We start from the raw sequence: 25,751 nt of genomic DNA, 5'->3' as shown, positions 1-25,751 counted from the left end.
GTGTATGGCTGGGTGCAGTAGTTCACACCTGTAATCCCAGCACTTTGGGAGGCAGAGACAGATGGATCACCTGAGGCCAGGAGTTCTAGATCAGCCTGGCCAACATGGTGAAACCCCATCTCTACTAAAAATACAAAGATTAGCCAGGCGTGGTGACACGCACCTGTAATCCCAGCTACTTGGGAGGCTGAGGTAGAAGAATCGCTTGAACCCGGGAGGCAGAGATTGCAGTACACTCCAGTCTGGGTGACAGAGCAAGACTTTGTCTCAAAAAATTTTTTTTTAATTTTAAAAAAGTAGAAGTGTCACTTTTTTTTTCGACACGGAGTTTCGCTCTGTTGCCCAGGCTAGAGTACAGTGGCGTGAGCTCAGCTTACTGTAAACTCCGCCTCCCAGGTTCACACCATTCTCCTGCCTCAGCCTTCCGAGTAGCTGGGACTACAGGCGCCCGCCACCATGCCTGGCTTATATTTTGTATTTTTAGTAGAGATGGGGTTTCACCATGTTAGCCAGGATGGTCTCGATCTCCTGACCTTGTGATCCGCCCGCCTCGCCTCCCAAAGTGCTGGGATTACAGGCATGAGCCACCACTCCCGGCCAAAGCGTCACTTCTTCAAACATTTCAGTGACTAGAGCATCCCCACTATGTCCAGATGTTCCCAAACCACCTCCATCGGCAAATCAAATCGGTGTTTGTTAACCCTTGTTAACAAATCTTGTGTGTCCCAAGATGACCTCTCCCATCGTGGAACAGTGGCCTTCCTGGGCTTCCCCTAGCCGGCAGGCGTATAGCAGTCGGAGACAGGGCTCTGCGTGGGTTCAGCTCCCAGCTCCGCCACCTCCCAGCTGTATGAAGGTGGGCAAGTGGCTTAACCTATCTGGACCTCAGCGTCCTCACTGGTAAAATGAGGATCGTGACCATGAGACTCTCCCTTTTTGGGCTGGTAATGTGTTTAGTCACTTAAACTAGTGCCCCACAGCAGTAAGAGCTCCATAACCAGCAGTTCGTCCACTGTTGTTGCTGTTATTCACAAATGGTGTCCAGATCATAGAGTTTAGGTTCCACATCCACAATCTAGAATCCAGGCAACTTCCTGCTCCTACACCTGCTAAAGTCTCGCTGAAAGGGTGCACACAGCTGCTTGAGAACCGACAGCACGCAGCTGTACTTAATCATGGGGTGGAGGACGCCCCACTCAAGGCTTGACATTCAAGTGTGTATCATGGATGATAACTGCACCAACAAAAGGGACATGTCCCCCCCAGCTCTGTCCTCAGCGCCTCCTCCCTGACCAGCTACCTCCCGTGGCTGGGGTGGGTGTGCTACTCACGGAGGTGGTGTGCGTAGCGGAGGTGGAACACGTCGCAGCCATGCACGTGATGGTATAGGGTCTTCTCGATCAGGTCCTGCGGCTCGTACCCCGTCACCTCGGTCACCCTGCGGGGGCACAGCGGCTCAGTGCGTTACACCACTGCAGACTGCCTTTCATTTAAACTAATATTGGTTTTGCCAACTAATCAAGTGCTAAAAGGCTCAGGGGGGAAATGTTGATTTTGGAAACTGAGAATGATCTTTTTTACAAGAAGCAAGTCTTTGAACTCTAGCCCGGTACAGGATGTAGCACTATTCATGAACGGGAATGTTCTTCTGAAACCACCGGCTAAGAGAATGTTTGGAATGGCTTAAAATTGTAGCCTTTTTCGAAGTTCAGCTTATCAGGGAATGCTTACGAGTGAACTTTGATACCGATATTGTGAGAAAGCTGCTACGGTGAGAAAGAACGCACTCTTGGAGGGCTCTGGGGGGACAGTCCTGTGCGAATGTTTTTTATAAATTGTGGTAAAATATACATAATATAAAATTCACCATGGTAACCACTTCTAGCATACAATTCAGTGGTATTTGGTGCACTCACGATGTTGTGTAACAGGCATCACTGCCCCTTTCCAGAGCTTTCCATGACCCCCAAACAGACATTCTGTCCCTATTAAACACCAGTTCCCCACTGCCCCCTGCCCAGCCCCCAGTAGCCTCCATTCTACTTTCTGTCTCTAAGAATTTGTCTCTTAGAGAAAGTTCATGTCCGTGAGATGGCACACCATGTGGCCTTTTGTGTGCGGCTTCTTTCACTCAGCATGATGTTTCCAAGGCTATCCATGCTGCGGCATGTGTCTGAACTTCATTCCTTCTTAGGACTGCATAAGTTTCTGTTTCATGTAGACATCACATTTGGTTCCTCCATCCCTCTGTCTGTGGACATTTGTTTGCACATCTTGGCTACTGCGGGCGTGAGTGTTGAAACCTCTGTTGCATGCTAGACACTGTTGATTGGCACAGATGGTCTCAGGATGCTGCCGTTGGGTGATTCCCACTATTGGGAATTACGGAATAACTGGAGACCTTTAAGGCTCCTATGAGGGGAGGATTGGCTCAGACCCCCCAGAAGACAGGAAAACGACCTAAGATATTGTGACTAAAAGGAAAGCCTTAAGCTCTCTAGAGAAATGGAAGCATTTTCCTGGGGCTTATGTGACACAACCCCTCTGTGTTCTCATCGAGCCCCAGGCATATTAATTTCCCACTTCGGCTCTTTGAAGAAAAGTGGCTCTCAGTACCCAAGACCACATCATCACCCGCATGGGGATCGCTCTGGCCGTAGGTGGAAGCTGCACGTGGCAACGATGCTTTCCCAGGCTTTGGGCAATGGGGCCGGGCACCGTGTCCTCAAAGGGGGTGGTCCTCAACATCCTGGTGATGGATTTTCAAGAACAGATGATAGAGAGAGGGATGAAGGGATTCCAAGGCAGGTGAGGCTATGGTGCAGAGTCAGTCCTGGAGACCGGGTGAGGCTGGGGAAAGAGGGAGGGCCAGGGCTGGGGGCCCTCCCTGCTAGGATAGGAGACATTAGCTGTAAATTAAGCTGAGAAACTTGACCTCACTTTCATTCTTTAACCCGCTTCCCTTTCTGTTAAGATCTGCTCAAGCTTTGGGTCGTAAATCTCGGAGAGCCTCATGTTTCCCTGGAATCATTCCCTGTTTGGTGTACTCATTTCCATGGTGTCCTACTAGGGTAGAAAGGAGACAGGGCTTGCAGTGGTGGGGAAGCGGGCCTTGCAGAGCCCAAAGTCATTCAGGGATCAGGGGACTTGTCCAAGGGCCACCTAGAACTTCAAGCCCCATCAGAATCTAACTCTGTGTGGCAGGAAAACTGAGCCATCTGGCTTCCCCCAAAAAGAAAACCAGACATCTCTACCATGTGGAGATGAAAGAGGCTTCCCAGACCCTTTGGATGCAAAGTTACAGAACAACGGCCCCAAACGTGTAAATGAATCAGAAACACATATATTAAGTTTCTCATCAAAGTACACACTGGCTTTAAAAATTAAAGGGAAATGGAGGGATTTGGCAGGGTGCCCTCCCAGTTTTTTCCAAGCCTCTAGTGTCTGAAGACCTGTCAGAGGGATCTGCCAAACCCCAAACATCGCTGTGTTCAACCATCCTTAGCAAAAGCATCAGCTCCAGTTTCAAAGAGAAATACCACAAAACCCCGACAAGCCCAATTTCAGGTTACGGCGAGTTCAGTTGTGTCTGGGATTGAGCGGGGTGTGGTGCCAGACAGACCCATGACCACCCTCACTCCTATGACTTGGGGCCGCAAGACCTCGGGCCAAGCCCTCGCCTGGTCCCTGGGGTTTGGACCCAGAAGGGACATCTCCCACCCTGCTTGACCACTCTGCTGTCCTCCCAGGGCTGGGCCAGCCCAAGCCCCAACCCCTTGGTGACAGACCAACCATGATGACTGGGAAGGCCTCTGCGGCACTCTTCTGGCCCCTTTCAGCCCCTCCTATGTGACTGCAGCTCAGAAAAGGCGTCAAGGCTTTGCTAGAAGCTTCCTGATATGACAGGAACAACCAGAGATCTGGGAGAGGCAGAACGTCTCCTTCAAGACCACCAGCCTTCTTTTCTTCTCACTCCAGGGGTGCAGCCCCCACACCCTGAGGCTCGGGAGCCCCCACTGCTGCTACAAAGCCCCATCCAGGCAAAACCTCCTCTACCTTCAGCTGCCTTTCCAGGCAGTGTGGATTGAATGGCTTGGAAAGCCCTCAGGTCTCTCCTCTGGGGACACCATGTCTTTCCTGTTCTCGAGAATTCATCAGTCTCAGGGGTTTCCTAGAAGGACCAGAGGAAAACTAGGAGACGAAACAAGGGAGAAACCAGTTGGATCCTCCCAGATGTCTCCGATAATGACCTTGGGCAGCTGATGTCCTTCCTAGCCGCCTCTCAGAAGTGGCTCCCAAGTCAGAAAAGAGGGAGCGGGAACAGAGGGGTCCACTCCAGCTGGGGCAGCTCGGCTGCCTTCTCTCCCTGCAGGGCCTCCCTCTGCATGGCAAGAAAATGGCATTTGTCGCTCTTGGCCATCCCCAGTGGTGCTGGCAGCTTTCCCCAAAGAGCACTGCTTCCTCTCTGCTTGGAGTTTCTGGGAAGATCCTGGTGACCCTGACATGCTCACCCTTGTCATTTCCCTGCCTCTGAGTGGTCCTGAAGGGTGTTGACAAGGAGCCAAACCGACTCCTGTCTTTATCTCTTGCCCCTAACCAGGAAAGATTTGTTTTTTCTCTATAGAGCATCAATAAATGGTTAAAATGATCAATTTTATATGGTGTGTATTTTACCACAACTTTAAAAAGTGAAAAAGAAAAGAAAGCAGTAAATTCTAGCTTCTGGACATACAGAAAGCAAAATGTATCTCTCTTTCCCCTGCCAAAGACTCATCGCACACACACCCCACATCAGGAGTGGGGTCTCTGATGACTTAGTCCTGCCTGCACAGCCGAGGAACCTACCTGCCAAGAGCTAAAGTGGCCTTGCAGCTAAGAGAGGCTTCGCTGTTTTAAATGCCTCAGTCTATTATCTAATTTCATCTTTCCTAGCAGTGAGCGAGCAGGTCGTGCTGCTATTTCACATAAGAACATGGACAAGGCCTGACTAGCGCATGGCCTCAAGACTTGGGAGGGGTTTGACGGTTCCACAGCGTGGACATGTGTCAAAGCATCACATTGTACCCCACAAACACCACAAAGCCCTGAAAACCAAACGCAGTTAGCATTTGTCACTTAAAAATTCAATTCAATTTTAGGCTGTGCGCAGTGGTTCACGCCTGAAATCCCAGCACTTTGGGAGGCTGAGGTGGGTGGATCACGAGGTCAGGAGATCGAGACCATCCTGGCTAACACGGTGAAACCCCGTCTCTACTAAAAATACAAAAAATTAGCCGGGCGTGGTGGCAGGGTGCCTGTAGTCCCAGCTACTAGGGAGACTGAGGCAGGAGAACGGCAGTGAACCCAGGAGGCGGAGCCAGCAGTGAGCTGAGATCGCGCCACTGCACTTCAGCCTGGGCGACAGAGTGAGACTCGTCTCAACAACAACAACAACAACAACAACAACAACAACAACAACAAATTAATTAAAAGTAAAATTAACTTCAATTTTAAAAAACTTGGACTTTTAACTGCAGACCCAGTTAAAAAACTGGGACTGCAGCCGGCTCTCGGGGAGAGTGAAGGCCACTCCAGCACGGGTCTAGAGAGCAGGTCCTCCCCAAGGCCAGGGGAAATGACATCATCCAATCCCCTCCTCCCAGCCCAGATGTAGACAGGGCACCCATGAGCGGTGGGCAGGGCATCCCCCAGGGAAGGCAGCCTCTCTGCTCCCAGCCTCAGCCCTGTGGTGGCTTCACACCAGCCTGAGTGCCAAGGCCCCCTCATGCCGCACTCAGGGTGGAAACCTTCCATTTGTTCTAAAGTCCTCCTTGGACACAGGAGGCAGAGCTCTGACATCACGGCCTTCAAAAAATCCCAACCTGTGCTCACAGCACATGTTTTCATTTCAAATTCTAGTGATTCAAATAAGTAAATACAATAAAACAAGGAATCAGTAAGTAAATAAGTAAATCAATAAGTAAATAAATAAGTAAATCAATAAGTAAATAAGTAAATCAATAAGTAAATAAAATAAAACAAGTCCTTGAGTCCTAAGGCTGACATATATTCTTTCAGTTCGTAAATTGGTTTTGCTTAATCCACATTCCTATTATGACTTATTCCTCGTTATGATTTGACCAAGATGGCAGCTTTCAGGGACCCATTTCCACCACCAGTGTCTTCCAAAAAGACACAGCCACGGTGGCAGGTGCCAAACTCACCTGGAATCCAGGAATATCAGCTTCAGGTCGAGGCTGGCCCTGAACATGAACATGTTACTATACAGCTTGATCTCAGTGATGGCACTGGGCGGCAGCGACTGGCCCACGGCCACCAGCCCCACAATCTGGTAGCAGGAGTCGTACAGGGACATGTCCAGCATATACTGCCTGATCTTCAAGTAGCCACTGCAGTGAATGACCTGGGAGTGGAGAGGGCAGGGTCAGCCACTGGCCGCCCAGGGTTGGGCTGGTGCCCACTCCTCCTGGCTCATTTTCTCAAACGTGCTGAAATTCTCCCAGCCCAGCCTCTCCTCCGCTGTGCAGCCCAATGTGCTGACAGGCACCGGTTCATTGCTTAGGAGAAGTGGAGAGTTGTGCTTCTTAGGAAACCACATAATAGCTGGATGCGGTGGCTCATTCTTGTCATCTCAGCACTTCGGGAGGCCGAGGTCGGGGGATCGCTTGAGTCCAAGAGTTCGAGACCAGCCTTGGTGACATGGCGAAACCCCGTCTCTACAAAAAATACAAAAATTATCCGGGCATGGTGGTGCATGCCTATAGTCTCCAGCTACCTGGGAGGCTGAGGAGGGAGGATCACTTGAGCCCTGGAGGCGGGGGTTGCAGTGAGCCGAGATTGTGCCACTGCACTCCAGCCTGGGTAACAAAACAAACACACACACAAGACAACAAAAAATATCATAATAAAATATAAGGGTTATCTTATCCAATTGATTGTACTGTAAGTAACTACAAATTAGGGCTCTGTAATATGTGATGGAGATATACCTTACGAGCTCGCTGCCAAGCTGTGAGTAGGTAACACAATAAAGGCATCTGGGGAAAGCCAAACATTTGTTCCACAGTGCTCGCATCAGTGACTGTGCTGCTTACCACCTTCCAATGGGATTGAACTTGGCATCTGTATCACTTGACATGCTGTATCACTCCAGTAAATAAACAATTCTGTCAGTAGAATTTTTTTTTTTTTTTTTTTAAGACAAGGTCTCACTGTCGCTCAGGCTGGGGTGCAGTGGTGCAATCAGGCTCACTGCAGCCTTGACCTCCCAGGCTCAAGTGATCCTCCCACCTTAGCCTCCTGAGTAGCTGGGACCACAGGCATGTGCTACCATGCCTGGCTAATTAAAAAAAAATTTTTGTAGAGACAAGGTCTCATTATGTTGCCCAGACTGGTCTCGAACTCCTGGGCTCAAACAATCCTCCCACCTTAGCCTTCCAAAGTACTGGAATTACAGGCATGAATCACGGTGCCCTGCCCCAGTACAATTTTTTGAAGTCTTCATTTTTAATGTATTTTTATTTCCTTTATTTATAATTCAAGATTTTATCCCCTCATAATAGTAAGCCAGAGTGGCCCTTCCAATTGCTATAGCCAAAAGCCATACAGACAAAAACGCAGTGTTTCAGTGTCAAACAGAAACATCTGTACAGCCTCGAGCCTCACTACTGGAAGAATTTATTCAAGCTGCAGTCTGTGAAATCTTGACAGGATCATTGTCATCACGACAGCAGTGAAGAATCTTAGCCCTAAGTTCTCTCTTCCAAAACCCTTCCTGCAGGATTTCTGAATGCATTCATCGTCTTTAGGGCTGAAACACATCTTAAAATCCTTCTAGTCTGTTCTCCCATTGTATTAATGAGGAAACCAAGAACAAGACAGTGTTGTGTATCACTTAAGATTGGACAGTGGACAGTTAATAAGTGGCAGGAAAAAAGTCAAGACCCAAGTCCCATCCAGGCGTGGTGGCTCCTGTCTATAATCCCGACACTTTGGGAGGCCAAGGCAGGAGGATTGACTGAGGTTAGGGACTCAAGACCAGCCTGGAAATACAGCAAGACCCTATCTCCACAAAAAAAAACTTAAAAAACTAGCTGGGTGTGGTGGTGTGTGCCTGTGGCCCCAGCTACTCAGAAGGCTGAAGTGGGAGGATCATTTAAGCCCAGGAGTTTGAGGCTCCAGTGAGCTGTGATTGCACCACTGCACTCCAGCCGGGGTGACAGAGCAAGACCCTGTCCCTTAACAAAAAGACCCAAGTCCTCTGAAGAATGTCTGTAGGCTCCTGGGGCCCCACCGTGGCCCAAAGAGGCTTAGTATCTGGGACAAGAAGGAAGAAACATATCCCCCAAACTGTAACAGCACAGTGAGATACAGGTCAAAGGAGGAGCTCAGAGTGGGGTCAAAGAGGGGAGTTGGGGCGGGGCCTTCCAGAAAGAGAAGACAAAGGCACAAAAGTGCCCTTTCCTCTCACCCCATCCTCCTCCCTCCTTTTCTAGGGGGAAAATCCTCCTGGAAGAAAGTTTCTAGCAGCCTCCTGCCTCATACTGATGGGTTATGATGTCTGTCCTCTGAGGTTGGAGAGATGGCAGTGAAGATGCCTGGGAGGAGGGTGAGGAGCCCAGACAGGGGACAAAAGGGTTGGCGGGGGCACTCAGCACAGACTTCTCCCGACCCACCTTTCCCTGAGGAGCGGCTGACTCTCGTGCCCTGAGACGCGACCTACTCCTCCATTCTGGAATTAACCAGAACAAGCAGTGGTGTCTGGCAGAGAAGTGGAGCCAGGGAGGAGCATGGGCTGGGCTCAGAGTCCCAGCTCCGCCACCGAGCCCCTTGTGCCATCCCTCCTGTGGTCCTTGACTACAAAACCTGGCCGGTGCTGCTCATTCCAAAGGGCAGCTGAGATGCTTGAGGGAGTGGCCCAGATGTGGTGCTGCAGATGAAAGCTCTGCCTTGTGCCTTGGAAAGGGCTCTAGCATTACTGTGGTGCACACCGCCATAGGTGGCACGGAACTTGGTGGAGCATCCTGAGAGGAAAAGCAGGGTCCGTGCTCTGGATACCACTCCCGGCTGCACCGTGCCCGGGATGGGCCTCAATAAACTCCAGAGGCGGCAGCTCCAGTGGGACTGGTCCACATGCAAAGGACCAAGGTGTTAATAAAATCTGCCCTAAGCCACGCTGATTCCAGGTCTTATGCGATGAATTCCAGCCAGCCTGGAACATCCTCCTAAAACACCAGCTGTCACGTGTGCCTCCAACAGACTGTGCCCCATGTTCCTGGAGAGTTCTACATTAGTGGGGATGATATGTTTGCGTTCCCATGCCTTCCTTTCTGCAGAAGCTCTTGAAAACACACAGGGAGGACCCACGGCCAGCTCCTCCCCGCACCCATGACTCCCCGTACCTTGTATCCACTGCAGGTCAGGCCCGCGTTCCTTTTCGCCAAGACACACTTCATTCGAAGAAAGAACGACCTCTCTATCTCATACTCTGCAAGCAGGAGCAAGGTGAGGTTGGCAGCTGCCCCTCCGTGCTTCCCCCATCCTTCTTCCAACCTCACCAATGTGTTCCCAAGGCCAGACGCGGCTGCCAGAGGCCTTCTCAGTGTGCCCAGACCCTGCTCAGAGATCTTCAGCCTTGGCTGAGATCTGGGTGGGGCAGTGGAGACACCAGCCCAGTCCTGGTGTGGCTTCCTCGGCTCTAAAGGAAGGCAGCCAAATGAGGCCACACCTGAGGCCCCTGATGGGCCCTGCAGAGCTCCACCTGCAGTTGCCCGCTCCTGGGAGCTGTGGGCTCCGGGAAGGCCCGGAAGCCTCTGACTTCCCTCAGGGTAGCAGGACTTAAGTACGTGTGACCCAGGCTCGGCAGATCCATGCTTTCACCCTCATTTCTAGCCCTGGAAGGACTACCCCATCATCTCTGTCTCTCCAGAGCTCTGCCCTTCCTACTCACTCACTTTGCTTTTGCAGGCCTCACACGCAAACCTCTGACCTCGCTATTGTCAATGCAAATGTGTCCCCTAAGGAAACACCCTCTGCCTCAGGAAGGGACACCAGCGCTCTGAGACACAAATAGAGAAGGACCTCTGAGGGAGGCTGAGGTCACCCCACTCTAAATAAACAGCCCTTTGGTGGAGGTTAATACATGAATTTTTAAAGGGAGGTTACCACTAGGAATGGAAGCAAGGTCTTCTACCCTCCCTGAGGTCACTGCCCTGTGGAAGCTCAGGAATCACCTCAGAGGGCACTCCCCACCTCCCCTAGTTGGAGAGGCTGCCATATTTTACCCACAATTCCCCCTGCAGTTGGTGTCTGTGGGCAAAAAGCTTCCCTCTAACATGGCTGCCTGCCCCAGCCATTTCCAGATAAGCCCGGGGAGGGGGTGGAAGCTCTAATATACATCAACCAGTCATTAACTACCAAGTTCTGGGGAGAGCCCATTTCTCACAGGTTTATCATAAAACAGTGGGGATCATTTCAGACACAGAAAGTCGGCAAGGGAACAGCTGGGGAGAAAATGGAGCAGCTGGGGAGAAAACCAAGCACTTGGGGATCTCAACCCCTGCACCCCTCGGCTGGCTGTGGAAATGAGTCAGGTGCAGCTTCAGCACTTTCAGCCCGTATTGCTTCAGACTCAAAGGCCACAGAAGGGGTGAAAGGGTCTCATGATATTCCCAAGACACATTTGCTCTCATTTATAATCCCTCTTTGGGAGGTTGTGACCCAGACAGGGTAAAATGAAACCAGGGGTAGGGGGAGAAAGCACAGTGCCACACAGTTAATATACTGCAATTTTCAGGCCAGGCACGGCGGCTCACGCCTGTAAATCCCAGCACTTTGGGAGGCTGAGGTGGGTGGATCACCTGAGCTTCGAGACCAGCCTGGGCAACATGGCAAAACCCTGTCTCTAATAAAAATACAAACAAATTAGCCAGGCCTGGTGGCAGGCACCTGTAATCCCAGCTAGTTGATAGGCTGAGGCAGGAGAAACGCCTGAACCCGGGAAGCGGAGGTTGCAGTGAGCCGAGATCAGGCCACTGCACTCCATGCCTGGGTAACAAGAATGAAACTCTGACTCCAAAAAACAAAACAAAACAAAACAAAAAACCATACTGTGCAATTTTCAAAAACAACAACAGCTCTGTGTTCTGCAATTCTCTGACACCTGTTGTCTTTGTCCAGCTTTAAACAACCCCACAGTGAAAGAATTCGATTCAGGGGCGATGTTCTAGCCTAGCCCTGATTTTGTTAGAAATTCCCTCTTCAGGCCAGGCGCGGTGGCTCACGCCTGTAATCCCAGCACTTTGGGAGGCCGAGACGGGCAGATCACGAGGTCAGGAGATCGAGACCATCCTGGCTAACACGGTGAAACCCCGTCTCTACTAAAAAATACAAAAAACTAGCCAGGCGACAGTGGCGGGCGCCTGTAGTCCCAGCTACTCAGGAGGCTGAGGCAGGAGAATGGCGTAAACCCGGGAGGCGGAGCTTGCAGTGAGCTAAGATCCAGCCACTGCACTCCAGCCTGGGCGACAAAGAGAGACTCTGTCTCAAAAAAAAAAAAAAAAAAAAAAAAAAGAAATTCCCTCTTCAGAGCCATGATTCATGTTGACGTATGACGTATGCAGACATATCATATCCAAGAATCAGACCTTAGCTACAACTAGGTGCCCCATCTCATTTCAGAAATGAACGTGCCAGGCTCTCTCCTTGGTAAGGAATAATTAGACTCTAGTAACTATTTCTGGAGCTGGAACTTGGGGGCCACAGAACTTTCTGCAAGGGATTTTACAACTGTGTGTGCTATTTTGTATTCTCTTTTCCCAGCCCAAGAATGACTGTTCCCCCAGAAGACAGCAATAAGAATGCAACTCGTTTTTTTCCTGCAGCCAGCTACTCCATTCTCATCATCCTTAAAGCCTCTTCTTTTGCATTTTGTTCCACTGGGGTATTTTGGCCAAGCTGGGTACTATAGTCCAAAGCACACACAAGACCCATTTGTCAAGAGGCCTGTTGGCCTCACTGGATGGTTGGAGGGAGTTAAAAGGCCAGGGCCCCTGGAAGAAGTCCTTCTGTATCTTCCTAGCACTCATCGCAATTGAAATTTAAGGAGTCGGGCCGGGCGCGGTGGCTTAAGCCTGTAATCCCAGCACTTTGGGAGGCCGAGATGGGCGGATCACGAGGTCAGGAGATCGAGACCATCCTGGCTAACAAGGTGAAACCCCGTCTCTACTAAAAAATACAAAAAACTAGCCGGGCGACGTGGCGGGCGCCTGTAGTCCCAGCTACTCAGGAGGCTGAGGCAGGAGAATGGCGTAAACCCGGGAGGCGGAGCTTGCAGTGAGCTGAGATCCGGCCACTGCACTCCAGCCTGGGCGGCAGAGTGAGACTCTGTCTCAAAAAAAAAAAAAAAAAAAAGAAATTTAAGGAGTCATTTGTGTAATGACCAGGGCTTCTTAATGATTTGTGCCACAGCACAAAACCTACAGATGCCTACTTGGAGTAACATTTTTAAATACATAAAATAAAATATATAAGATTACCAAAAAAGCAACTGTATTGGAAAATAATTATCAAAATATTTCAACACAGTGATATGGATATAAATGTGCTGCTTTATGAATACATAAATAAGAAGATTCAGTAGCAGGTCTCAGAACTCCTGAAATTCTAAAGTGGGCATAAGCGGTATGTTTAAACCTGCAAAACTTTAATATGATATGGAAAATATCTGTGATTTCTGTTGTTGGCAAAACCACAGGTACTAGTGATCCCAAGATGGTTTATCGTCTATAATCAGAAGCAAAGGAAATGCCAAATTTCAACCGGAGGAAACACAAACGTAATTTTCCCCACGAAATGTCATGGACCACCCCCGACCCCCGAGTTTTAGGCCTGGCATCTTGGTTAAGGAGAAGCTTGGTCTAGCCCCGTGATGCTGTACCCAACTGTGAACCAACAGCAAATGAGGGGAGCAGGCTTGCAGCACTTTCCTCTTCTGCCTAGTGCTCAACACAGTTTCTGGCCAACAGTAGCAGCGTGATGAATATTGGCTTAAAAGACACAGGTATAAATGCAAATCCCCACATGGTGGGTGCTGTGTGTGTATTGGTTCGAGACCTGGGCTGGGCAGTCCTAGTCATGTCCAGCCACTTGGCAGACGTGGGAAGCAATGACCTGAGTCCCATTTAAGAACATCGCCTTGCTTTTAGTCTGGTTTTTTTCCTCTGGATGGAATACCTTGGAGCAGGTGGTGGTGCAGCGGCTGGTGGGCCGTGAGGACAGCGGTCATCTCGTCGTGGTCAGAAGGATGGATGTATTCATAAATACTGTTGCCCGTGAGCTCCACCTGCCGTGGAAGGGAAGGGTCAGAAATGCCACCACTCCTCTGGGATTGGCGCAGGGGGAGGGACAAGGTGTGTCACAGGTGCACACCCTGCCAAGAACAGAACTTTGATCTCTGCTGACAACCCACGCCTTTGCCAAATGCAGAAACAGTTTTCTTTTCTCAAGAGAGCTCAGAGCTCTGAACTGTCTCCCACACCGTCTAAAAAGGCCAGGGCACTGAGGCTTAAGCTTGGAGCCAAGAGAACCCTTAGCAGGAAGGACCTGAAAGCAAAGGGTGGAAAAGGTGGGTGCCAGAGGTGGGTGGCGCTGCTGGCCTGGGCAGCATTCTTCATACAGAAGAGGGCTTGAAACGGACCCAGGCCGGGGTCTCTGTCCTTCCCTTGCTGGCGATCTGAGGGGACTGGCTGGCCAGAAGGCCAGCTGTCCTGTCCACACTGTGCTCACTGTAGGAGTCTTGTCCACTCTGAGGCCGACCAGCCCGCCACGGTGGGGGCTCCACTGCGCCCGAGGAGGATACGAACTCAGACAAAGGCCCTTTCTTCGTCGGCTCTGAGCTGTGCCCTCAGGCGCTGCCAGGCCTCTCTCACATTGCCAGCAATGTTTCTCTGGCCCTCCCAGTCCGCAATGACTGTGCTAATTCTGTGGCTCCCGCCCAGGGGTGTGGCTGGGGCTGTGTGTGACCTGTTGGAGGGCCTGGGCCTGCTCCAGAGAGCCTCGTTATGTGGGGATTATGTCCTGGGGTTGCTGCCTCAACAGTCCGATGCCACCTATTTCCAGACACAGCCCACAGAGGACAGCATGTCCATGTCACTTTGCAGGAGTGGATGGCCCCAGGAAAATACCCATCATAGTTACAATTTTTACACAGAGGTCCCTGGAACCCCAATTCCCGAACTTGAGAATCTTTCAAATGTTCTCCCAAACGTAAGTACCAGGAGAGGATATGATACAGAGTCTCAACACCTGGGCCTCCACCCACCTTAAGATGGAGTGGCACAGAATGTTCTAGAAATGACTAGCAGAGCAGCCTTCTGAGCAGTGGTGGGTGGATCCTATTTTTAGAGCTATAATCAATAGTGCTGAGAATGGCTGACAAGGAAAGTGAGTCGGCGAACCACAGCATTGTTCAGGGGAGGCCCAGGGGCAGTGGTAGGACTTCCTCCACCGCCAAGAGGAGCCCCAGTGCCCAGCCTGAGAAGAAACTCAAAGCACTGGGAAACCGTCCTTGGGTGGCGAAGGATCTTGGGTTGGTCTAGAGAATTCCTTCTCAACCCTGCCCTAAGGAGAGAGGGTAACTTAAGATAACAAAAGGAGGCTCGTGGTGTGTCTTGTCCCGAGCCACCCCCTTGTTATTTTTAGGTGTTTCTTGCTGGAGGTGTCGCCGGGAGCCCGTGGCTCTCCATCAGAGGACAGACAACATGATTATCTGCAAAGCGGCCGTCCTGACGGTGCCACCTCACGCAACAGGACAGCCTAGCCAGCTGCTTAGTGGAGAAGTTCTGCTGGGAGCTGCCGTTCCAGATTAGCATCTAGGCCATCAGCTTTAACTTGGGACCAAGGGGTAGTGGAGGGGTGAAGTGATCTATCGCAGTCCTCCGAGCCAGTTCTTCCAATTTGTTAAGATGAGCGAGTTGCCTTCTTATTCAGAATAAATTACACTTCTGGCCTGCTAAGTCATCTTGTCCCTAAAATGGCTCTCACAGTTCTATTTTTTACATTATTCATGGAATGTTTCCTTCCAATATTATGCAAACAGAGCAACAGAGAGAATCCTATTAGCGGAATCCTCCCTACCCTTTACTTAACACCCACTTCCCAAGCCTGGCACTTTCTCAATAGATCTCCCAGACGGACATTTGCCTCCCTGAAAAGTTATTACAGGATTTCATTTAAGAAAAATAATAAAAACTGAACATTCTTCTTTCGAGTCATTCCTGTTAATCTTTAAAAAGTTTAAATAAACTGGCACCATGTAAGTCAACCATTTGGGACAGGACCGTTTCCTTTTTCCTCAGGGTGGCAATGAATATGCCCTGGGAAGGCCTGTCCAGGTGCGGAGTGACAGAGGCTAAAAAATAAGAGCTGACTTAAGAAAATATATATTGACACTTTGGGAGGCTGAGACAGGCGGATCACCTGAGGTCAGGAGTTCAAGACCAGCCTGGCCAACACAGCAAAATCATGTTATACCAAAAATACAAAAATTAGCCAGGCACGGTGGCACGCAGCTGTGCTTCCAGCTGCATGGGAGGCTGAGGCAGGAGAATCGTTTGAACCCGGGAGGCAGAGTTTGCAGTGAGCCGACATCGCACCACTGCACTCCAGCCTGGGCGACAGAGCAAGACTCTGTCTCAAAAAAAAAAAAAAAAAAAAAAAAAAAAGAAAAGAAAAGAAAAGAAAATATATATTAACTCACAATTTCAACAGTTTATTTAAAAAATGAAAAAATAACAAAATAGAGAAATGTTATATTGGCCTATCGTTTCTCCCTTCCCCATGTTTTTAGGGAAAAAGAATAATTCTGGTTTGCTCAAAGTTCTTTTCTAGAAAAAAGTAACTGATGGGTTTTCAGGAAACATCTTCATATCCTTGCAGAAAGACCTTCCATCTGTGCTTATTAAGGGTTAGGTTTGCGTTTTAATCCCAGAGTAGCTTCTTGTGTTTTCAGTGTTCCCGTTCTCATCACATGTGTTTGAAGAATGAGAAGGGTGAGGTTGCACAGATGAAAGGCTTGGTTTTCTGAAGGCTCGGGTCTGTGATAAAATGAACGTGAAAACTCCAGAGCTGTCTAGGAAGTGAACCAGCCTTCAAATAACGGAAATGTCTTCAAATAACAAATTTAGGAATGATAAAACAGTCCTGACCTTAACTCAAAATTATGGTTGACATGGTGTTTCCTGTATTTACGTATCTATCTGTGCCTTTGAACACTGAAAGAAATGTGACTACCTCACAAAAAAAAAAAAAAAAAAAAAAATTATGGTTGTCGCTATAAAACTCCCTGGGTCTCATACATTAGCCTTATTAAAACAGACCTTCCATGTGATATTTTAGTTTTTGTAAAACCCCGCTAACTACAAAATGGATAGCTTTCCTAGTAAGAGCTTTTTTATGTCTTGCTGAATAGCTTTTCTTCCTGCCAAGAAAACTACACATGATAAATACAGCACTAAATGCATATATTCTGTGGGGAAGGGCAGGATCGCTTGGCACTCCGAAAATGCACGTTACTCTGGGGTGTTTTGCTGAGTATGGTAAATTAAGCATTTTAAAATAAAATGGTTTGGGTTTCAGGGTTCAAGTCATGTCGACAAACATAATATGTTGTCTTTTGTCTTCATTTCAAAAGTGAAAGGATTAGATCTTGTACCTCCACACAACATCATCGACATATTTATGGTTGTTTCTAGCCACAATCTTAAATAAGACAATCTTTTATGTGTCTCATAAACAGCTATTTCATACATACCTATATTTATCTGAACATGTATACTAGTTACCTAGATGCTATATAACTGTATGCAATGTTAGTGAGAAAACTTAACTCAAGGATACTTAAAAATGTATACAGCAGCTACAAGGGGCTTTTTTTTCCCTCCTCCCTAAATAAAAGTAAAATAATTGCATTAACCAAAAAAGCACATAGAACTAAATCATTTAGTAAACATGAATGGAAAAAGATTGCTGTCCCAACTCTACCTCATCCACGTAGATAGAAACTTGTCTAGATGTTTTGTGTGTGGACATGTGTGTGAGTGTGTTCACCAAAGGGAATTTTCAGGCTGAAAGCCTGCCTCTCTATTGCCTGACGCTTGGACCCTGGGCTGAGGAGACAACTGGCATTTTATGGTTGTCTCTGTCATTGTTTTAGTACCAAAGTTTGTCAGCAACAGCACTTGTTTACGAGTGGAAACAAAAAAATAAACTAAAAAGCTCTGCCATACGAAGTAGATTTATTTCAACACTTGTTCAAGTAAGGCTTAATAAAAGACTTGGAATGGAGATGGGCTTATAACCCATAAAGAATCATTTCTATACCCTCAAATAGAGAATTTGGATAGTTATTTAGTAGAGGTTAGACCAAAAACAAAACAAAAAATACCACTTTGCAGTGAATTTCCACACAATTATAGCAGATCTAGGGGCTTATATTCTCTATTATCTTTTAACATAAAGTTTAAGGCTGAATTAACATGAAAGACATCTTTACTTAATGAGATAATGTCATTGAAGGTAATTGAAAGTTTTTGGAACACAAAAGAGCAGCATGTATCAGCTATTATTACTATCATTATTCATCAGAAATTCTGTTTAAAAGGTTACTCTGACTACTGGGTAAAATTTTATTATCACTTTTCTCTCTCGTGACTTAAAAAAAATGTAAGCCCGTTTTAATAAAGGTCTCATGCTTGATACATTTGCCTGACTTTTAAAAAATAATCTAAAGGTGCAAAAATGTTTAAAAGACCAGTTGGGTATTTGACATCCTATTCAATATCTTATTTTACTATTTAAGTAAAGAAGACAGAAAAAAATACACATTGTGATTCTGCCTAGATTTCCTTCTATGGAGTTAATCATGAACAGGAGGCATATTTGAGAGAAAAGTTTGTTGTTGCTTATTTAAACAGTTCGCCACGGAACGCTCCCTAGACACCGACAAAGAGGGCACGTCGGCACTAAAGTGTTTTTGTAGCTGTGGACTGATGCTAACACAGCCCCACAGAGAAATCAGAAAAAATCAGTTGCTCTAGGCAGATGATCAGACTTATCGTTTTAGAAACTGTTACTTCTGCTGGAGAGAAAGAGACAATGTATCTCTACAACTTTCTTAGAAAATGGTAGTGCCTAACCCCTCTCCTCTCTCAAAATTATGAGGCCAAGTTTTCCTGCTGCATTATGATCATGAGGAAATAGAGTACTTCAACTTGTGAGGCTGCCTGGATTTCCTTCCGTGGAGTCGATCATGAACACGAGGCAGATTTGTCACCTATCCAATATTTTGGTCCTTCTTAATTATTGTGTTTATAATCAATCAGTTCTATTTTCCACATAAAAAGAGAAAAATAGCACAGAGCGGCTAACTTGGATGGCCTGACTGAATGAACTGGATCTCTTGGGACGTGCACAGTACCTCCTGATGGGCCAGGACATTCCAAATGACCAAGCAGCCCTAATAGGAGCCCCCAAAGGACTCTGCTGAAAGCAACTTTGTTATAATGCAACTGTGGGTATGCCTGGATTTTGTGTTGCTCCCCATAGTTTGTAAATCACATGAAATAGGCATTTTGATCTGTTTCTCACCACGATCCTTAAAGACAGAGCAGGCATGATTTTATTATTTAAGTTACAAGGTTCAAGTAGGTTAAGAACAAGCCCTAGCAGACAATGAAAACTGTATAACTGAATGCATTTCCCTTTTTGCTTTGACTGCTAGGGAGCTCAGATCTAAATTTAATATTTGATAACAGTGACTTTACTTATTTAAGATTTTCGAACAGTCATCTTTAAAAGTGTGTGAAATGTTTTGTTGTGTTTGTGACATTACTGTAAGACTACGAAAGGTTTTGTAAACGATTAAAAAAGGTAAGCAATCGGGCCAAATCAGAAGTAGAAACTAGTCTGGGTACAACTTAAGGGCCCTGAATAATTCCAAATAGGGGAAGGTAAAAATTCAGAGAATAATAGTAGGTTGGTGCAAAGGTAATTGCAGTCATTGCCATTAAAAGTAATGGAAAGACCACATTTACTTTTGCACCAACCTAATAACTATGAAAAATAGTAAATTTCCTGTTTCCAACAGTAGTTCCTATTCTACAAGTACGCTAATCTCTTGAGTCACATAGATACAAGGGCCAAGCCTTAGTAAACTGTATTTGGGAGACTTGGTTTGATAAAAGCAGAGAAGAGGAAGAGAAAAACTTCCAAATCAATTTAATATGTAATTCATTTTAAAGGGCTTTGCCTAAGAAACACGGAGTTATATAAACCCACGTGGACCTGGATGAGGATATCCATACATCGGAAGAGAAGGTTGTAAACAAACAGCAAGTTTATTTAAAAAAAAAAAAGTATTGGCAGAAAAATAAAAAGAGTACACCAGATGCAGGTTGCCAAATGTGGTTATTTTGTTTTTCATTGAGCAAACTGAAGCCACATTAATCGGCATGTTTTATTTTGGCTTAACTACATTAGGAGGAGGGTGTAATTCAGATTCCTTATGGGCCTCTCTGGAACCCATCTGCTGTTTCTATCATTAATTCTAGTGTGTCTTCAGTCATGGTGAAAAGTCACTCTGATAGTTCACAATGTGAAGAAACAGTTAGTCCCTATATGTAGTTTAAAATGTGGCTTTTAAAATCATCATGCGCATTTGTTAAGTCAGGCACGCGAATGAGAATGATCAGTTACACTCTCCCCTTTCAAACGTTCAACGGGCCCAGGGAGCCCCAAATCCCCCACCAAACCCTTGGCTTGCCAGGGAGAGACAAAGCTAAGTCCCCCTCTTTCCTCTAAGGAAATGATGGACCTTTTTAAGAAGATGATTTCATCTTTTCAGAAAAATTGGTAATATTCAGATGTTCTAAAGAAATCTTGCTGTTCAAAACAGTAGTAAACTGAGTTTTATGAGTTTCTATCACAAGCATATAAAATGCTTTGCTGAAACGACCACTGAACTGGAAAAAGTCAGGAAAAATGACCCTGAATTCCATGTGAACACTCATAAATCTATCCCTCCCCATTCTCTCTCCCCAAAGAACGTTCTGCATAAAATCCATGTTCCACATCAGCTTACCTCTTGCTTTATAGCAACTCATAATACCGCATGCGGACCAGCAAGTGTGTACTGAAACATGTCCCTTTGTGAAGCTCTTTTCGGGACATCTAGCATTACTATGTAAGCAGATAGTCCAGGTATGGGACAGAGTCTCGGAACAAAGCTGATGTGGCGAAGACACACTGGTCATGAAACCCCAAGGGAAAAAGAAAGTAAAAAATAAAACGTAATATGAAGAAGCAAACCCCTGCAGGATGTCCTGAGAAGAGGATTTTGCAATTTGGGGTTATGTGCCTACACAAAAGCAAACACTTAAACAGACGCATTTTCAAGGTGGGCGAGGCTGTCAAAATCTGCTATCACTTCGTTTAATATTTTGGTTGCACAAAAAATTAGGCAATACCCACCTGGGACAAGCCTAAATGGACAGAAGCAGTCTCGGATATATACATGATTTTGCCATCAGATGCTACCACAAAAACAAATCCATCCAAAGTCTGTAAAAGATAAAATGTCAGAATAAGAGATGATCATTCCACATTAGAGTTAAATCTAACAATGGTACAGTCACTGGGATGGAGGCATGCATCAAATGCGACCATCAACATATGCTTGCTAAATGCAAAAACAAAGCTCACGTCCTTAAAAAGGACTGTAGGAAACAGCACCCAGGGTTTAGTTCCCAGTCCAGGCTCTGCAATGCTTTTAAAGCACTTTAGAAACAATCATACATCCACATCACAAAAATCATGCAAAACATTTGAGAATTCCTATCATGCTCAGTTTAAATGTAGTAGCTTTATTGTTTGGGTTATTTTAGCACTTAGTACAAATCCGGAGTTCTATGGTACTTAGGGGAAAATCTACCACTATATAGACCATTTTATGTCATAATTGGCAGTCATTTATACGACTAGGACATATGCTTTATTTGCCACAATTTTCTAGTTACCTCTAAGTACCATTTGAATAATAAATTCCGAACACTACCACTGCCCAGAAAATAAAACAAAATACCTGGTTATTTTACCAGACTATGTCTACAGAATTAATTATTTAGAATTTGCAAGAGATCAAATAACCTTTGCAAAATTCAAGGAGGAAAAGTATCAACTTCTGAAAAACGAAAACTACCCAAATGAAATTCTGATTTTTCCTAAGTTGGCTAACCCTCAAAAATAAAGTAAAACTATAAGAGGTAATTAAGACAAATAAAAGGTAATGATTATGTTTATGTGTCGAGGATAAAAAGACTAAATTATTTTTGAAAAAGGAAACTGTATTTTATTTACTCATTCATATTTTAGATCCAGAACCAAAAGAAAGCAATAAAGTTGGTGAAAGTCTCATGCAACCCACAATGCTGCCCCCATAAAAAATATTCCAAATTAATTTCTGGCCACAAATTCTATTTTTACAGCATGTAATTGAAACCAGATTACCTTTCGTTTTTCTAAGCCACCCTCCCCCCACCCCTAGAGAGGGGACCAAAAAGGAATGTAGTATAAGTGAATCTTGAAAGATATCCTTAGATTCTGCTGTCTCAAATACAGTTTGCTGCAAAAAGTCTTTGCCAACTAAACTATCATTACCTTCCCCGATGCTAAGGTTTCAAGTTTCTTTTTTTCAAGTTTCTTTTTTTTTTTTTTTTTTTTTTGAGACGGAGTCTCGCTCTGTCGCCCAGGCTGGAGTGCAGTGGCCGGATCTCAGCTCACTGCAAGCTCCGCCTCCCGGGTTCACGCCATTCTCCTGCCTCAGCCTCCCGAGTAGCTGGGACTACAGGCGCCCGCCAGGTCGCCCGGCTAGTTTTCTGTATTTTTAGTAGAGACGGGGTTTCACCATGTTAGCCAGGATGGTCTTGATCTGCTGACCTCGTGATCCGCCCGTCTCGGCCTCCGAAAGTGCTGGGATTACAGGCTTGAGCCACCGCGCCCGGCCCTAACTTTCAAGTTGCTAACTCAGCTGCAAAATATTTTCCCACCTAAACCTGTGGTGTTCCAAAAATACAAACTATACAGCAATTTCTAAAGTTATAAATGTCTTGGTGCATTTGGCATGCTTTCTTAACTCCAAAATCATTAAAGAGACACATTTAGTGAAAAAGTATCTCACAACCAGCCATATCGGGGTTAATGAGGAAAAGAGGAAAATTATCATAATTAAATTCTAAAAGTTGCCAGCAGTAGCTAAAAAAATAACATTCTTAATGGAAAATGTTGGGTATGACTTCGTAGCTTCAAATGACCTAATTCACTTACATGTATAATAACTGCAAAGACACCCGTCCACATATTACTCCGGAATTAATTAAAGAAATGTAGCATGGAGAAGTCTGGGGGTGTTGATTTTGCCAACCAGGTTTTCATTGAAGTTCCCCAGCACTTAGTTGTCCCTGATATTAGTGTCACTTATAATATGTAGGAGTATGAAACTTGCAACACACCCAGCTCGGAGCTGGAAGTGAAGGAGGGGGAGCAGAGGCCGCCTGGGCAGGGCTCCCAGAGCGCCATTACCCGCCGCGGCCACAGCATGCGCTTTATGTTGTAAAAGCTCGGGGTTTCAAATATTCCCCGGGTCTTCTCTTCCGCAGGCATGCATTTTAAAAAATAAACCACACTAGGGCACTTGGGGCAAGAGAGTTGTGAAAAGATCTGCTTTTTGGAAATGCAGAGCTAGCGGCTGACTCGCTGACCTAAGTCATGGCATCCTGCAGCCAACATTTTTTAAATTATTATTTTAAAGTAAAACACAAAATAGAGGGCGGAAATGCAGAGCAGCTCTCGGTAGGCATTTTTCGATGGCAGAGACAAATGACGGGAGGGTGGGGAATGAATCGGGTCGTTGATGAGGCTCTGTAAAGGGCATTTGAAAGATTGGGATCTGTCCCCAGCCAGCGCTAACCGCCCACCTGGAAGTGGCGAGCTGTGCCCAGGGCTACCCAGACGATCCACAAAGCCCCTCTGCTGCCAGGGAAAAGCTGAGGTCAGCGTGCAACTCCTGCAGGGTGAATGGCCCCGGGCTCGGGGAGTTAAGCACCTGGCTCCAAACCAAGCAAGAGCCCGGAGGCCTCACCAAGTTCTGGTTATCCGGCTGGGCTCTAGAGCTAGGCCAATGGGCTAACCCTGCTCCACCTCTTGCTGTGTGACCTTAGACATGTTATTTAACCTCTCTGTGCCTCAATTTCCTCCTCTAAAAAAAATGAAGTTAAAAACAGAACCCAGGCAGGACACGTTGGCTCAGGCCTGTAATTCCAACACTTTGGGAGGCTGAGGTGGGCGGATCATCAGAGGTCGGGAGTTCGAGACCAGCCTGGCCAACATGGTGAAACCCCCGTCTCTACAAAAATACAAAAATTAGCCAGGCATGATGGCGGGTTCCTGTAATCCTGGCTACTCGGGAGGCTGAAGCGGGAGAATCACTTGAGCCTGGGAGGCGGAGGTTGGAGTGAGCCGAGATCCTGCCATTGCACTCCAGCCAGGGCCACAGACTCCATCTCAAAACAAACAAACAAACAAACAAACAACCAAAAAACCAAACCCCCAAACCAAAAACAAAACAAAACAAAAAACAAACAACAAACAAACAAAAACAAGGCAAAAAACAGAACGCACTCTAGATGGGAAGGGGAAGCCAATAAAGTCCGGAACTGAATGTGGCCTGCAGAAAGCTCTGGACAAGTGCCCCTGTTAATATTCTATTATTGATGCTGTCTCTCCGTGCTTGCGCCCCCTGCACACACGCAGCGGCCGAATGCTTTAGAGCTCAGAGCAGCCGGATCATTTCTGCTGCTCCGGACCTAGTGCCTGGCACAGAGCAAGCTCTGGGTGGAAGCTGCCGAGGGAAGTGAGGTTGGAAAGGACTTGCCACGCTCGGGAGGCGCCCCTGGCCTAGGTCTCAGGTGGCCTGGGGAGTCCTGGGGCCTTCGGCAGGGTGTGGGGGCGGATGTAGGGTTAGGGTAGGTCTGGCCGCAGCCCGCATCCGGCATGCTAAGCGTCCATCCCTCCGCAGTGGGGACCACCCCTATCCCCAGCCCCTGGCAGCCTCTGGATCTGCCCGGCCCTCCTGGGGAACGCGCGCCTGGAGGCTGGGGTGGCGGCGTCGGAAGGGAGCCTGAGGCGGCTGCGCTCCTCCCCTGGCGCAGCCGCTCTACCTGCAGCAAGTGCGATCCCAGCTCCTTGGCGACGCTGTCCAGGGGCCCGGCGCGGCTTGGCTGTCCCCACGCGTCTCCTAAACCTGGACGCAGGAAGAAAGCAAATCAGTAAACTGCAGCGTCCAGCCCGATGCCTGGGCGCCAGGCAGGTCACGCGGAACCCCTGCACCCTGCCAGCCCACCCCACGAGTCCTGCGCGTCCCCCCGCTGCCTCCCCGGCTCCGCAGCCGCCATCTGTGTTCTCGCCCTCGTCCCTTTGCCCTTGGTTAAAAAAGAAAAGGCCGGGGGAGAAATCCCAGCCGCGGCCGGCAGCCCGGGCTCCCGTGTGAGCCTGCCAGGCCCACAGCTCCCGCGGGTCGCCCACGTGCTCACGGCCCTGAAATTGCCGTTTTATTTGAAATGCCACAAAGTAATCTAATCTGCTTTGAAATCGCCATTCTCGTGGCCAAACGGGGATATCGATTTGACCCGTAAATATTCCCCCAAGGACCCTCCTTCCTTCCCTCCTTTCTTTCCCTGCTTCTCCGGCAACTCCTGGTTTTCCCAAAGCCAGAGAGGCTGTGACAAAAAGTCCCCACCGCCCAGGAGGCAGCTCCTGCCGCATAAAAAGCCCCGTACACGCTACCCCTTGGGCTTCCCAGCTCTCACAGGAGCCCCGCGAGCGCGGTCCTCCTTCCAATCCGAAACTTTCCGCCTGGGAGGGGTTTACCTGGGGGCTCCCCGAGAGCAGACTCCAATCTGGGGGCGGTGGGAGAAGGATGGGCTACAGGCCGAAATGGAAAGGGTCTCTTGTGACATAATTAGGGATTCCCCGGCCCCTCCGCTCAACAGGCCTCCTGCCCTTCCTCACCACCTTCCCAAAAGCTACCAACTGGTATTGCGCACCAGAGGAAAGAGGGCCCTGCCCATCAGGGCTCCCCTCCTGCTGCACCCTCGGCCTGACTGCTGCACCCCGCGAGAACCCAGGCTTCCCCTGCACACTCCGAGGAAGCAGAAAAGCCGGGCGAGGCTGCGGCGCTTAGCGCGGGCTGGGACAACTCCCGACCCCTCCCCGGAATCTTTCTGCCGGCAGCCTTGCCGTAGACCCTCCACTGAGCGCCGTGGCTGCCGCGCCAGATGGCGAGGGCCGGTGCACCGCCTGAACCCCAACCTCCCCGGAGGGCAACATGCCCGCCGCCTCCCGGCCCACGAGCCTAGCGCCCGAACCCTGGCTGCGACCCCTGCGGAGCGAGCTGCGGACGCTGCTGGAGAGCCCCCCACCCCAACCCACGATGCCCTCCCCCCACCCCAGGAACTTCAGGCCAGGCCCAGCCCCAGCCCCCCCACTGCCTGCCTTCGTGCGGTGACGCGAGCACCTAACCAAAGGCAGGAGCCTCTGGGCAGGGCCGGATACGACGGACGGGGAACCTGACTAACCGTGCAGATTCTGGAGACCGTTCCCGGGGTCTCAAAGCCCTTCCAAGCGAGCACCCCGAGTGGGTT

At 48.0% G+C, this 25,751-nt stretch overlaps 1 protein-coding gene across 1 annotated transcript in view; it reads right to left on the bottom strand.

Moving 5' to 3' along the window:
- SIM2 (SIM bHLH transcription factor 2) overlaps positions 1-25,751 on the bottom strand; it is a 49,004-nt gene that overhangs the window by 14,424 nt on the left and 8,829 nt on the right. The window contains exons 2-7 of the mRNA XM_010384861.2: positions 24,270-24,352; positions 20,527-20,616; positions 13,234-13,342; positions 9,402-9,487; positions 6,204-6,403; positions 1,332-1,438 (exon numbers count right to left, since the gene is read on the bottom strand). Of these exons, the coding sequence (XP_010383163.2) occupies positions 1,332-1,438; positions 6,204-6,403; positions 9,402-9,487; positions 13,234-13,342; positions 20,527-20,616; positions 24,270-24,352 (675 nt within the window). The remainder of the gene's footprint in view (positions 1-1,331; positions 1,439-6,203; positions 6,404-9,401; positions 9,488-13,233; positions 13,343-20,526; positions 20,617-24,269; positions 24,353-25,751) is intronic.

Source organism: Rhinopithecus roxellana, chromosome 13 (genome assembly GCF_007565055.1).
Source record: "Rhinopithecus roxellana isolate Shanxi Qingling chromosome 13, ASM756505v1, whole genome shotgun sequence".
In the NCBI taxonomy this organism is placed as follows: domain Eukaryota; kingdom Metazoa; phylum Chordata; class Mammalia; order Primates; family Cercopithecidae; genus Rhinopithecus; species Rhinopithecus roxellana.
This window is presented reverse-complemented; position numbering and strand designations above follow the sequence as displayed.